This window comes from Balaenoptera musculus, chromosome 5 (assembly GCF_009873245.2).
Source record: "Balaenoptera musculus isolate JJ_BM4_2016_0621 chromosome 5, mBalMus1.pri.v3, whole genome shotgun sequence".
In the NCBI taxonomy this organism is placed as follows: domain Eukaryota; kingdom Metazoa; phylum Chordata; class Mammalia; order Artiodactyla; family Balaenopteridae; genus Balaenoptera; species Balaenoptera musculus.
In genome coordinates this window covers 46,124,449-46,139,232 of record NC_045789.1, presented here as the reverse complement: position 1 = coordinate 46,139,232, position 14,784 = coordinate 46,124,449, and the positions used below count along the sequence as shown (strand labels likewise).

The 14,784-nt window shown below is 43.2% G+C and overlaps 1 protein-coding gene across 4 annotated transcripts in view; it reads left to right on the top strand.

The window, feature by feature from the left end:
* The window catches only part of FRAS1 (Fraser extracellular matrix complex subunit 1), a 445,822-nt gene extending 431,584 nt beyond the window's left edge, over positions 1-14,238 (top strand). For all 4 annotated transcript variants that reach the window (XM_036852337.1, XM_036852339.1, XM_036852338.1 and 1 more), the window contains 4 exons: positions 3,113-3,279; positions 6,147-6,352; positions 7,914-8,060; positions 10,248-14,238. In XM_036852337.1, coding sequence (XP_036708232.1) covers positions 3,113-3,279; positions 6,147-6,352; positions 7,914-8,060; positions 10,248-10,841 — 1,114 coding nt within the window. In that variant the 3' untranslated portion in view covers positions 10,842-14,238. The remainder of the gene's footprint in view (positions 1-3,112; positions 3,280-6,146; positions 6,353-7,913; positions 8,061-10,247) is intronic.
* The last annotated feature ends 546 nt before the right edge of the window (positions 14,239-14,784 follow it).

The window sequence follows — 14,784 nt, the reverse complement described above, 5'->3', positions numbered from 1 at the left end:
ACAATTAAGATAGGGAATATATCTGTTTCCTTCAAAGGTTTCCTCATGGCCCTTTGTTATCCCTCCCTCCCATCTCACCCCAGCCCACCCCTCCCCTCCAGGTGTCCACTGATCTTTGTGTCACTACAGATTACTTTGCATTTTCTGCTAATTTATATACATGGCATCACACAGCATTCTTTCTCTCTAACTGCTTTTGGTCAACACGATTATTTTGACTCATTCATATTGTTGTGTATATCAGTAGTTTGTTCCTGTTATTGCTGAGTTGTATTCCATGGTATGGACACACTAAATTTGTTTATCAGATCGGTCAGTTGATGGACATTTGGGTTGTTTCCAGTTTGGGCTATTATAAATAAAGCTGCTATGAACATACATAGACAAGCCTTTATGTGGACACATGGTTTCTGTTTTCTTGTGTAAATACCTAGGAATGGAGTGGCCAGATCCTATGGCAGATGTATGTTTAACTTCTTGAAAAGTGTCACACCGTTTCCCAGTGTTTATAAATGTGTAACTGTGTGTGTACATTCCCACCATGAGCATATTAGTGTTCCAGGTCCTCTGCATCCTGGTAAACATGGTCACTGAGGGAGATTAAAAGAAGAGGTGAGCTGGGAAGATAGGAGGTGGTAGTTAGAGAGTGAAGTGTTTGAAAATGAGTTTTTTTGGAGGAGGTGCCTAGTGTGCTGGTGGAGGGTAGTTGGCTGCAGTGGGGAGGAGAACTCGCTCTTTGGAAGTGAAGACATCAAGGAACTGAGAGGCTAGGGGAGTAGAAGGTTCATCCGTGCGGATGTTGAAGTCACGGAGACTGAGGGCAGGAGCAATGCTGGAGAGCCCGTAGTCAGCCAAATGTGGGAAGGATGGTGACCAGGAAAATGGCAGTTGATTGCAGAAAGGAAGAATAGAGGGCAAATCATCTGAAGAGAATTGGTGGGGAATTTTTATTCACGTAATAAGTTTTTTTAATTAAGAAATATTTTAGATACCCAGAAGACCATATATCGTGGATATATAAAACCTCAAGAACATTACCTAGCTGCAATGAATTGGGTATCCCTCGGGCTATGATACTGATGATAAGTGAATATAATAACTACCACTGTTATTAGTGACCGTGTATGGAGTGCAGACTATGTGCTTACTCTGTACTAAGCTCTTAACATTCAATCTGCATTACAATGACCCCCCCACAAATTGGTACTGTTATCTCCATTTTATAACTAATGAAACTGGGAGTCAAAGAAAAAAAAGAAATAGAACATTACCGCTACCATTTAAACACCCTCAGTGCCCCTTTCAGCTGTACTCTCCCCAACTCTCCACTAAGGTAACCACTAGCATGATATTTGTCAATCATCCCTTGTTTTGGTTTATGGTTCACCTCATATTTACTTCTACATGGTTTTGCATGTTTTTGAACTATAAAAATTTCATACTGCGTGAATTCTCTCTGCAGCTTTTTTTTTCCCTCAGTGAATCACTTGTTGATTCATAAGTGAATCAACATGTATGTTGATCCATGTAGCTGCAGTTTGTTTTTCACTGCATTAAAGTCGTCTTCATAGGAAGAGTCCACAATTTATTTGACCACGCTATTTGGCTTATAATCCCAGATCCTCTCTATTACAAACAATACTCTATGTGTCTCTTAGTTACATGTGTGAGAAGAGTTTCTCCAGGGTAGGTGCTGGATTTTTTTTTTTTTTTAAGAGGAGAGAGGAACAAAGGTTTGAAATGGCAAAAAGGAACAAAAAAGGCATTAACCCCTTCTCCAGTCCCAGTGCTGTGTGGGTGTGGAAGTCTGCAGGGTGAAGAGTATTGTTGGAGTGTACTGAGGCCTCAGGGTTGATATTCAGGGAGATCCTTACCTGTGGGTTCCCTGTTATTCCCAGGGTGACTTTCCCCCCTTGGACCTAATTTTTCTTTTGATCATCTCCATATCTTTCAATATGGCTCCGTATGGATGCAGTAGAACTACAACACAGCAAATAATGAAGCCTGACTGGAAATTCAGACTTAATTCAAAAGAATTGTGTCTCCTATTATGCCTATTTTTGTGAGTCTGTCATACATATAACCTTATAAATCATCATTATCATCATCTCAAGTCCTTTATTCATTCTCTTTAATCAATAAGTATTTATCAAGTGTCTTATGTCCTGGAACTGTGTGGATTCTGGTAATAAATACCAACATCAACAAGAAAAACCTATTTCCCTGAGTCAGCTAAATGAACTCTTGGTAAAATTAATGGTTATATCAAAGCTGTTGAAGCATGGTCAGCCTTGGTTTGTGTGGGTTTCTCCTACACCCCAAGTTCCTCCTACACCTCAGCCCTCTCAAATCTACCCCCTGGAGCAGCTTCAGTTAAAAGTAGGGAATGATCAGATGGACTTGATTGGAAGAATAAAGCATTCAAATTATCACTTGTGCATTATTCTTTAACAAACATATGTGTTAGGAGCTTGGCCAGCATGGCAGGTACAATGGTGAGCAGATAGGTGTGGATTATGACGCTCTGGAACCCATAATGGGTGAAGCAGACTTTGATCACACATTTAAATAGAACAGCAAACCACAGTAAGTACTATGAAAGAAAAGTGCACAGTGTGATGAGAATAAATGATAAGGGATCTGACCCAGCCTGGGAGGGAAGAAAAGAGGGTAAGTTTCCTAGAGAAAGTGGTGCTTGAGTTGAGATCTGAAGAATAAGAGTTCACTAGGCAAAGGACGGTGGCAGAGGAAGAAGGAGTGTTCCAGCAGAAGGTCCAGCAAGGCCAAAGTCAGGAAACTTTAAATTCATTACCGCTAATCTCAAATCGGCCCTCAGGGCTTTCCAGAATGAGAGGGCCAGGAAAAGCAAAGAGTGTTGTAGAGTCTCAAGACCAGTTAGATTATTCCTGATCCAAAGAGCGGATGAACCTCATAAGGAACTGAACTAAATAAAGACTCTCGCCTGCAGACATCTCTTTATTCAGTAAATATGTAGCGCCTACAACAAAGTACTGTTCACAATCCTGAGAAGGGTGGGAAAGGGAGGGCAGCTCAAATGGCAAATGCAAAGTAGACCCTGCTCTCAAGAAACTCTTGTTTTTCCCACGTTTAGATTCCTGATACCCATTGCATTCCAGCAGACCAACCGCCCCGTCCCTGTTGTGTACTCGCTCAATACTGAATTTCAGCTCTGCAACAATGAGAAGGTGTTCCTGATGGACCCCAACACATCTGATATGTCACTGGCGGAAATGGATTACAAAGGGGCCTTCTCCAAAGGTAAGTCATTCCCTTCACCCGCAGACAGAGACTCCGCTGGACTTGAGAAGCTTTCGGATAGGTCGTTGGACTAGCATCTCTGCTCATTGGCTTTCAGTCAACTCTCCAGGGAAGATTCCCCCAGCGTTGGTTCCAGGGCAGCCAAGGTTTAGTCAAGGAACAGACCCATATTCTTCCTTCAAGCTATTTCAAAATAAGCTCACATTCTTGGTGCGATAATGATCAGCAGTGAGATACTGTGGAAAAGCACTGGTCTGAGTAGTAAGAACACTGGGGTTTCCAACCAGATTCTAACCCGTTGTCTGACTTTGGGTAAACTGCTTCATCTCTCAGTTCCTCAGAGAGACTGCAGTATGACCGCACTGCCTGGCAGCCTCAAAGCTATGCCAAATCATACATGTCCTCTCCAGCAGGCTTTCTCTACTTGAAATGGTTCCTCTGTCCCCTCCCTGTCCCAAACATGGTTCCCTTGACTTTCTTCTCCTTTGGGTCTCTATCTAAATGTTAACCTCCCCATAGAGACTTGCCTTGGTTGCACCACTCAATCTAATATAAGCCTTCATATTCATATTTGTCACTTTCACAGAATGCTGTTCATTTTTTATAGTACTTATCACAATTTTTAATATTATAATATATATATTTCTTTCCTTATTTATTGCCTATCTCTACCACTAGACTGTAAGTTCCATTAGAACAGAGATTGTGATCAAATGCCAAATTTGCACGCCATACCACCCATGCCAAGGTGCTCAATAAATATTTGTTGAATGAATTAATAATAAATGAATCAATCTTCTGCCTTTTCTCTCAGTTATCTCTTCTGCATTTCTCTTACTTTTAATCTTCTGCTCACATCTGTTTTTTTCTCTCATCCTAAAAACACATCCCGTAAGAGAAAAAGAAAACCTCTCATCCCTACCTCTCCCTCAAACTTCAGCCCATGTTCTCCTTTTCTTTTCTCTGAGAAGCTTCTTGAAGGAGTGGTGAGCACACACTGTCCTCATGGCCATTCTTTCCAGTCACTCATCCGTCCGTCTGCTGCAGGCCGGGTTTGTCCCACCACGGCACAGAATCTTCTCCTGTCCATGACACCAAACCTATGGATTTTGACACCTTTTTCCTGTTTGGTTTCCTTTGCACCAGCCTCAGCTGACACCATCTTACCTCTCTGACCACTTCTCACTCTCCAGCCTTGGGTCTCCATCCTCTGCCCCGTCCGTGTTGCTGTCTCCATGTTCCATGCTTGACTCTCACTTCTGTTCTCACTTCAGTGCTACTCCGGTCATCCCCATGGCTTGCCTCATCCCTTTACCCTGAACTCTTCCTAAGCTCCTACTACTCAACAACCATCCCACAAAAATTAACCTTGTCCCTTGTCCCTCCTGAGCTTCCACACGCGGACCCGAACTGCCAAACCTCTCCAAGCGGATGTTGTTCAGACACCTAGAGACGTCTAGAACTGGACTTATCTCCCCCCAGACATGTTCCTCTCACATCCACTGCCCCACTGACTGCATCGCCATACTCCAGGTGGCCCAGCCAAAGACCTCAGGGCTATCCTCTGCTTCTGCCTTGCCTCCTGTATCCCATCTATCATAAGATGAATGGTTCCAACTCCTAGACACTTCTTGAATGCATCCCCTTGCCTCACTGCTATATTTTGGATACCTGTTTCTTGCTAGAGCGTTAAAATAACTCCCTACCTGTGATTCTGGTCTCTTTGTCTTCATTCTCCATGTTTCTAAAGCCCAGGTGCGTTGACATTAAGCCCCCGTTTAAAACCTTCCGGCGTTCACTATTACTCCTATACTCAAGTCCAGAATCCTCACACCATTAATCAACCTTCCCGGGAGTCTCTCCTGCCAGAGCGCTCCCAATGCCCTCCACCCCAATCACTGGCCTACCCAGTGCCATAGTAAGTGCTCGGGATGAACATTTGCAGCCAGACGAATTTGTGCTCAAATCCTCCTCCCCACGTGTCACAGATATGAAACGCTGGACAAGTTATTTAAAGTAGGGATAATAATTGAACCTATCTCTTAGGCTCTTGGGAGGATTAAATAAGATACTGTAGGTAAAGAACTTGATGCCCTAGCAGGAACTAAGGAAAAGTACCTACACCGGGGCTGATACCTTTCCAGCATTCCATATTTTGTACATGGACTTGCTTTTGCCTAGATTGCTCTCCCCAGCCTCTCCCACCGGCCTCAAATGCTCTATCTGACAAATGCCTACTCATCGTTCAGGATACTGCCCAATGTCATCTCTTCTTTAAATCCTTCCATACCTTTCCTCAGGCAGATTTTTGTGCTCAGCTATATGCTCATTTGATGTTACGTGCCTTCCTCTGTTGTATGCAACAGTATCGTGTGGAAGTTAATAGTGTGGGTTTTTCGAGACAAAGCACTTTGAATCTCACCCTCACCACTTACTAACTTTGTGACCTTAAACAAGTCACTTAACCACTCAATTTCCTCAACTGTAAAATCGTGAGCACTACATGAGTTCTTCCATGGGAAGGACTTAGTATAGTACCTAGCAAATGGTATGAGTTCGATAAATGTCAGCTATTATTAGCAATTGCTTTGCTTTTATTTCTGCCCTCTCATCTGTGTCTCACTGACCTTCGTATCCCCTGCACATAACAGAGTGCTTGCCCTACCCTAAATACTTAAGTAATATTTACTGATTAAAAGAAGCTATACATGAATGAATGTGTATTTTAGGGGCACATGGACCCCACAGCTCTTCATAGAAAGGTACTTTTGACTCTATAGGAGCATGTTAAATCCTTCCTATCCTTGACACTTTTTTTCCCTTTAATCTTAAAGTCTGACCTAATTAATGCCTTGCAATCTTTTCAGGTCAAATCCTTTATGGCCGAGTACTTTGGAATCCAGAACAAAACCTTAATTCTGCTTACAAACTCCAGCTGGAGAAGGTCTATCTTTGTACTGGCAAGGATGGCTACGTGCCTTTCTTTGATCCCACGGGGACAATCTACAATGAAGGGCCACAGTATGGATGCATTCAGCCAAACAAACACCTAAAACACAGATTCCTGCTGTTGGTATGCTAACTGTTAGTGTTAAAGGGCTGACACACGAGTAGATTTCCTCAGCCATTGGTTTTGCCTGAAGCAGATAGAACCCCACTCTTGATGGTTTTCTACAGATATTGTTGTTGTTACTTCTATCCGCTTAATGTTAGTATTGGGTTGGCCAAAAAGTTCGTTCGATCTTATGAAAAAACCCGAACGATCTTTTGGCTAACTCGATACATATTACCAAATGTGAAGGTTTGGTGGGTAACAAGACAAGCTGTTACTGATGTTCTAGGAAGAGGAAAGTCTAAGCCAGTGTTTCTCAAAGTGTGTCCCAGACACCCCTGAACATCCCCAATATTCTTTCAGGGCGTCCACAAGGTCAAAACTACTTTCATAATGATATGATGATGCTTGCCTTTTTCTTACTCAGTCCCTCATGAGTGCCGAGAGTATGAAGGTTTTATTGATATGGAGTCAGATTCCACATTGTGACTAATCTTTAGAAAAAATACCACTTGTTGAGTTTTGATTTAGTATCAAAAAAGAATATCCATAATTATCTGAAAAAGTTATTCAAACATTTCTCTGTCTTCCAACTACATAGCTTATGTGAGGCCAGATTCTTCATATACTTCAGCCAAAACAACATGTCACAACAGATTGAATACAGAAGCAATTGTGAGAATCTAGTTCTTTAACAGAGATTTGCAAAAATGTAAAACAGTGCCAGCTCTCTTTTTGGGAAGTGGGTGTGAATACAGACATTTTCACTAAAAAATATGTTACTTATGTTAACATGTAGTGAGTTTCTCATTTCTATTTTAAAATAAATTAGTAAATACATTTTTTCATTTTTTTAAAAATTGTTAATTGTAACATAATTACAGTGTTAATTTTAATACAGTAAATATTGATAGATATCAATCACATAAGATGAAAGCTTTGGGGGGGTGTCCTTAATTTTTATGTTCTGAGACCAAATAGCTTGAGAATTGTTGGTATAGGCTCTCTCACCCATTGGGTTTTTTTGTTTTTTTTTTAAATAATCTTTATGCTTTTTTTTTTTTAATTTTTATTTATTATTTATTTATTTTTGGCTGTGTTGGGTCTTCATTTCTGTGCGAGGGCTTTCTCTAGTTGTGGCAAGCGGGGACCACTCTTCATCGCGGTGCGCGGGCCTCTCACTATCGTGGCCTCTCTTGTTGCAGAGCACAGGCTCCAGTCGCACAGGCTCAGTAGTTGTGGCTCACGGGCCTAGCTGCTCCGCGGCATGTGGGATCTTCCCAGACCAGGGCTCGAACCCGTGTCCCCTGCATTGACAGACAGATTCTCAACCACTGCGCCACCAGGGAAGCCCACCCACTGGGTTTTGAGATCACAGAGGCCACCAAGTGTCCTCCCTTGAAGAGGGCAGTCGGTGCCCAGAGGCAGCGGTCAACTTAAGGAGAGGGCTCCTGTAGCATGTACCTCCTGACCCGACCCGAAGGAGGAGTGGAGAGTACCTTTCTCCTCCCAGTGACTGCCACCTGCCAGTTCAGTGGTTCCGTCTTTCTAAATCTTGCGTTTCTTTTTTCTGAAATCCTAGGACCGCAGTCAGCCAGAGGTAACGGACAAGTACTTCCACGACGTGCCCTTTGAAGCCCACTTTGCTTCTGAGTTGCCTGATTTCCACGTGGTCAGTAGCATGCCAGGCGTGGACGGATTTACTCTGAAGGTGGACGCACTCTATAAGGTGAGTGTGGTGAGAAGAATAGAAGCACAGGATCAAGGTCACTTTAAAGGTTACAAAAAGGAGGATGACATCATCTCTTTGATGTCAGTTTCTTTTTATAGCATTCTTACTGGCAGGTCTTTTTTTATTGTTGTTAAGCTCATCATTCATCCAAAACTTTACCGTCTATCCAATAGACCAATAAAATTCTTTAGTTTGCATATAGTCACTTGTCATGGCTCTTTGCTGCACCAGCTGATTTTCACAGGCATGTGGAAATATTTAACAAACTCATAAATACAATTCAGTAATTTAGAATGGCAAGAATTACTAGTATTTGATAAGCAAAAATACTCTAAGTCCCAGTAATAAACATAAACTTCCAAGATCAAATTCCACTCTTCTCTGTCTCCAAATAGTAAACCATGACCTTGGATTTCAGAACTATTATCACTCTTCAGAAGTTATTTCAAAATCATGGAGGGTTTCCATAGGGGCAGATGAGAGGGAAATAAAACACTTGATGACATAACTCAGGGGAGGATCCAAGAAGTGTTAAGATTTAACAGATTTTTGTCAAGTATCTGTGTATTATGCACAGAGTAGGTGTTTAGTGAATATTTGTTGAATGACTCTATTTTAGCTAAAGTTCATCAATAAATAGTAAATTGGCATAGAAAACAATAAAAGGTACTGGGAATAAATGTGATTATGAATACTATTACTCCACTGCTATCAATAAAGGCCAACACATCATAGTGATGACTTCACTAAAGAAACCCTGAAAGATAAATTCTTAGGGCTATTCCATGCACAGGTAGTGAAACTGAAAAAAAAATGTGAATATCTGACCCAAGATCACCTTAATGTGGAAATAAAACAGAACCCCAAAATATTCGGTTCAGTTCTCTATTCACAGACACCAACCATGGCTAATGCTTTTCTTTTTTTTTCCTTTTTCTTTTTTTTTTTTTTTTTTTTACTTCATCAAAACCTTTATTTATTCTGCTACAGTTACAGTGGCATATTTACTAATCCTTAAATGCACCATGCCATGCATAGTCTTACCTCAACATTTTTCTTAAAGGGTGCCAGTTATGGTCTGATTTATTCCATGACTTTAAAAGCAAGAGATTCTTTAGTGGATCAGTTTCCTTTCTTTGTTTTAATTGAAACACATTTGATGTACCATATTATGTTCGTTTCAGGTGGACTCCAGTGGCAAGAATTTCTTGCAGTGATTTGACATTTGCATACGTTATGAAATGATCGATGTGATAAGTCTAGTAACCATCTGTCCCCATACAAAGCTGTTACAGTATTATTGGCCATATTCCGTATGCTGTGTATTACATCCCCTGGCTTATTTATTTGATAACTGGAGGTTTGTACCTCTTAAGCCCCTTCACATATCACAGTGCTCCCCACACCCTCCTCCCTCTGGCGACTACCCATTTGTTCTCTGCATCTATGAGACTGTTTTCATTTTGTTTTGTTTGTTTGTTTTGTTTTTCAGATTCCACAAATAAGTGAAATCATATGGTATTAGTCTTTCTCTGTCTAACTTATTCAACTTAGCGTAGTGCTTTCTAGGTCCATCCATGTTGTCACAAATGGCAAGATTCTTTTTTATGGCTGCATAGTATATATATATACACACACACACACCCCACATCTTCTTTTTCCATTCATCTATTTTTTTTTAATTTTTATTTATTTATTTTATTTATGGCTGTGTTGGGTCTTCGTTTCTGTGCCAGGGCTTTCTCCAGCTGTGGCAAGCGGGGGCCACTCTTCATCGCGGTGCACGGGCCTCTCACTATCGCGGCCTCTCTTGTTGCGGAGCACAGGCTCCAGACGCGCAGGCTCAGTAATTGTGGCTCACGGGCCCAGTTGCTCCACGGCATGTGGGATCTTCCCAGACCAGGGCTCGAACCCGTGTCCCCTGCATTGGCAGGCAGATTCTCAACCACTGCACCACCAGGGAAGCCCCTCCATTCATCTATTGATGGACACTTAGGTTGTTTCCATATCTTGGCTACTGTAAGTAATGCTGCTTTGAACGCTGGTGTGGCTAATGCTTTTCTTGAAGCCATTTATCTATTGGGGCTTGTGGTGGGCAGTTGTCTTTCCATTGCCTTTCCTCAGGGGTGGTCTGTGGGCAGCAATGACATGTTCGCTTTGTCTCGCCATCTCCTCCTCCTGCAGGTGGAAGCCGGACACCAGTGGTATCTCCAGGTGATCTACATCATTGGACCTGACACCATCTCAGGTCCCAGGGTCCAGCGCTCTCTCACAGCCCCTCTGAGGCGCAACCGAAGGGACCTGGTGGACCCCAGTGGCTGGCTGACCCTTGACGAATCCCTCATCTATGACAATGAAGGGGACCAAGTCAAGAATGGCACCAATATGAAGTCGCTGAATCTGGAGATGGAAGAGCCAGCTGTAGCTGCTTCTCTATCCCAAACCGGGGCGTCTATCAGCAGCGCCCTTGCTGCCATCATGCTCCTACTTCTGGTGTTTTTGGTGGCTTGTTTCATCACCAGGAAATGCCAGAAACAGAGGAAGAAGCCGCCCACAGGGGACATTTTGGAGGAATACCCTCTGAATACCAAGGTGGATGTGCCCAAGAGGGGCCCAGACAGGGTGGAGAAGAACGTGGACAGACAGTACTGCACCGTGCGGAATGTCAACGTACTCGGCGAAACCGAGGGCGCTTATGTGTTCAAAGGTGCTAAAGTAAAAAAATTGAATCTGGAAGTCAGAGTTCACAACAATTTGCAAGACGGAACAGAAGTTTAATGGAGGAGATCCATGAGTACTTTTTTTCTAAAATCATTTCTATAAAACGGGGGGAAAATACTGGTATTTTTATAATCTTGCCAATTGAAAAGGGAAAACTATAGCTTTGAGTGGCGGAGGCACACATCACATGCATCAACTCACAGCTGAGCTACCTCATTAAACAAAGAACCACTGAGACCCCAGAGGATGGAAGTAGTTCTTTCCGTGGATCCCATTAACCGTGTCAGCAGCGACAAATTGTTCCTTCTGTAAGGCTGATCTTAGAAAGCCAGTGTCTGGTGTTAGGACAGGAGTGAGCTCCACAGCTGGTGGAGCTCAGAGGGCTGGGGGTGTACCAGGCAGGTCTCAGAGGGAGAGAGACAGGAATGCAGGGCCTTTGGTCTCCTCCCCCGACTCCAGCTCCCTGCTGCTTGAGATTTTCCTGGGCCTCTGCCCAGCGGAGTTCACGTTGCTGGTGCCCAGGTTCTGCTCAGAATTCTGCTAATCGGCACCTGTGTGTCTGCTCATGTGTCCACTTGACAACCTGCCCTCCATGGCTTCTGATTGTACCTTGCATCACCAGCCCTTTTCACCTGGGAGTTCAAAGTGCTCTGGACTAGAGCATTTCTCCACAACTCAAGGGAGAAACCTCGGCCTCACCTGTCAGGCATCAGGCACAGCGGAACCCTCCTTATGGGGGGGGCACTGAAACCTGGGGAAAGGAGGGACCTGGCAGGCGCCTCAGAGTGCATCAGTGATGCCCTGCACCCTAGGCCCAGGGGGATGTCCTTGTGCCCGGCTGGTTTACACTGCAGCCAGGACACATCCAGACATCCTGCCTGACAAAGGATGCCACCAGGCAAGATTGCTGCACTGTGGCCTTTTTATTGAGCATTGCTGTGGATGCTTGAAACACCTACCACAGTTCCCGCTACCCCAGGCTTTTCCCAGTCCAATAACAGACAAGCCGTGTGCTTTGCTAGCTGTGGGGTTTTTATTTGGTTAGAGTTGCAGAAAAGTCAGAGATTCATTTGAATAAAGCAAATTAGTAGAAAGCTCAGACCAGAGCGAAATCAGAGTTAATGGATGCCAACTAGTAGTCATAGCAGAAAAGTACTAGTACTCACAGTAGAAAAGTACTAATACTCACAGTAGAAAAGTACTAGTACTCACAGTAGAAAAGTACTAGTGCTCCCAGCAGATAAAGTACTGGTACTCACAGTAGAAAAGTACTAGTGCTCACAGTAGAAAAGTACTAGTACTCCCAGCAGATAAAGTACTGGTACAGCAGATAAAGTACTAGTACAGCAGATAAAGGCACCGTTCCTGGTACAGTGTTTCAGGGATTTCTCTTTTGGGGGTTCTTGTTTTGGTAGCTCAGGCACTTATTTTATCATATCAGCACATGACAAGGCCATGAACACATGGCTTTAAAATGATTTAGTGTTCAAATAGCAGCTTGATGATGTTGTACGTAGTGTGCGCACCGCTTGCATTTGTGTTTCAGTTTTGTTTCTGCTGTATTGGCAAAAACATAAGCATGCATGTCATGTTATTTTGAACTGGAGGCACCATTCCATTGTTCAGGAGTAAAAAACACGTCCCCTTCCTGATGCACGGCACATTGTAATCACTGAGCAAATCACAGAGCATTCACATTGTGTAATATTTGTATTAGAATGACCCTAGCTCTTTGAGAACATTCTACACTGGAAACACTTTGGTCCTAAAAGCTAGAAAGAATGAACCGTGAAAGGTTTTAGGCATCTCAGCCGGGATCCAAGCTCCTTGAGAGAAGGGTGGGTGTGAGCCGTGCCTTGGGTTCTCCAGCAGTGCCTTGTACACAACAAGCGCTCCAGGAATATTTGTTCAGTAAACAAATGAACGGTGTCATGGGTGAATGATAGAGGAATCAGTTTAGGGAGGGGAGGAGAGAGAGTATGGTGGCAATATCACAGGGGTAAGTAGAGGGAAAAAAAACCTATCTCTTCTACTTGGATTATAAAATAATCTTCTCATTGGAGCAAAGAAGCACCACTTGACATAGGCATGAATCTGGCAGTGGGCTTGAGGAGGACTGAACAGAAAAGCTGTAATAATGTATTAGCAGGAGGTGAGACTGTGAGTCATTCTCCAGAGCAGGACATTTAGAGGAAAGTCTGACTTAGCAACTCCGAGCTGAGCACAAAGTTTGCAGGAGAAGACGAGTTGGAGTGAGCGAGCCCGGAACCTGACTCCTGACTGCTCAGATGCTACTCGAGGCCAGCTTGGGTGCTGGGGCTGGAACTTCTGTATTGGACTCATGAACACCCAGAATTGGTGTCACATGGCTGGAGAGCTCATCAGCTGAGCACGGAATCCTCTCCAGAACAACCTAGAAAGTTGATGCTAATTCTGCAAGGACAGGAAGCCAGTTGCTCACGGAGCAACTTTTGATCTGGCCTGTTGTTTATCACTGCTCCTAGGTCCCTGAATGCTTGCACGTTGAAGCAGCAACTTTCCACTTGCTCGAATAGTCTTCTTGCACTGCCCTTCGCTTCCTACTAAATAGGGCACGTGGGCGGGCAGAATGTAGACAGATGGCAGAACAGAGCCAGTGCGGGAAGGAGTGGAGACTGATCTCAGAGCGCTCCTAGAAGCCTCCGTGGAATTGTTCTCGAATGACAAGAGCAGCGTCGCTGAGGACCGTGAGATAGTGAGTTATCCGCGTGAAAGGAAAGCCCTTGGGGTATCCCCGCCTCCCTTCCTTTCTATCCCCCACTACATACACTTTATTGAGCGCTGATCCTTCCCTAGTGGACGCACACTTGTGAAATAGAAATGGCTCCGAGATGTAAAACTGAGATTTACTTCTTTGATACAGAATTTTTCATTTCTTTTATGTTTTATACGTCATACTAGGAAGCAGAGAACTTGGTGATTGATGTGCAGTTATACTTCAGTCACAGCTCTCCTTTCGGTTTTTCTAACTTGCTCACTAAGGCCTTGTGTGTGTTTTACTAACCTTTTATACCATGTCTTTAGGTGAGAAGGAACAAAAGACCCTCAGGGCTTGCTATTTGCTATCACATGCTGGCTGTGAAGGTTAAAAGATAGAAGAGTCTGCACCTTTGCCCTTAGATTGTACCCCAGGCCTCCTGGCGGACTCACACAGATTCTTACAGGTAGATGCAGAAAGAGCGTTGGGATGTGTTTTGCACAGTTTTACAATAGTCAGTCTCGGTGTCCCACAGGTATTCATTCTTCTTGGATACTACACACCTGCTCAGACTTGAGTAAAACATCCGTGGTGCTGTCAACCTGATTTCTTGACTCTGAAATGATCTTTGTATTTCCAATACCAACTTGTGTGTTATGAATTCCTGATGTCTCCAATAGCATATGCCACTATATAAATTTGTATTCATAAATGACAGTCTGGTTGTGGTTTTTTTGCTATGTTCATCTCATTAGATTCTTCATCTCATTAATGTAAGACAATGCCATTGAGATGGCAAAATCATTCTAAAATTTGAGACAAAGGTTTTTGGAGAAAATCCCTTTGAAGGGGTTGCATCCGAGACACTCGCTACTTGTGCTAAGATCAAGGATAAATTACCTATCCCCACATTATCATAGTTCTTCTTTTGCGATCTGTTGAAACCCCAGAACAAAGAGGAATAACTAAAATCTCCATGTGCAATACAATACAATAAGATGATTATTTACACTATATTTATAATCATCAAACCTTCTCAGGACACTTGATATAGTGTGAAAATGGCTATGTCCTTTTATACAGGCACAAAGATTTGTTAAGTGTCCGTGACTCACCCTGGAGATGACCAAAACTCCAAATAAGAATTTATTGGCTCGTGCAGGAAAAATGGCAGAGTCAGAATGAAACTTAGCCCAGGCATTCTGCAAGCCTGTGCATTTGTCCCCTCTGGGAAACCAGCGACAGTGGCCAGCAGGGCTCTGT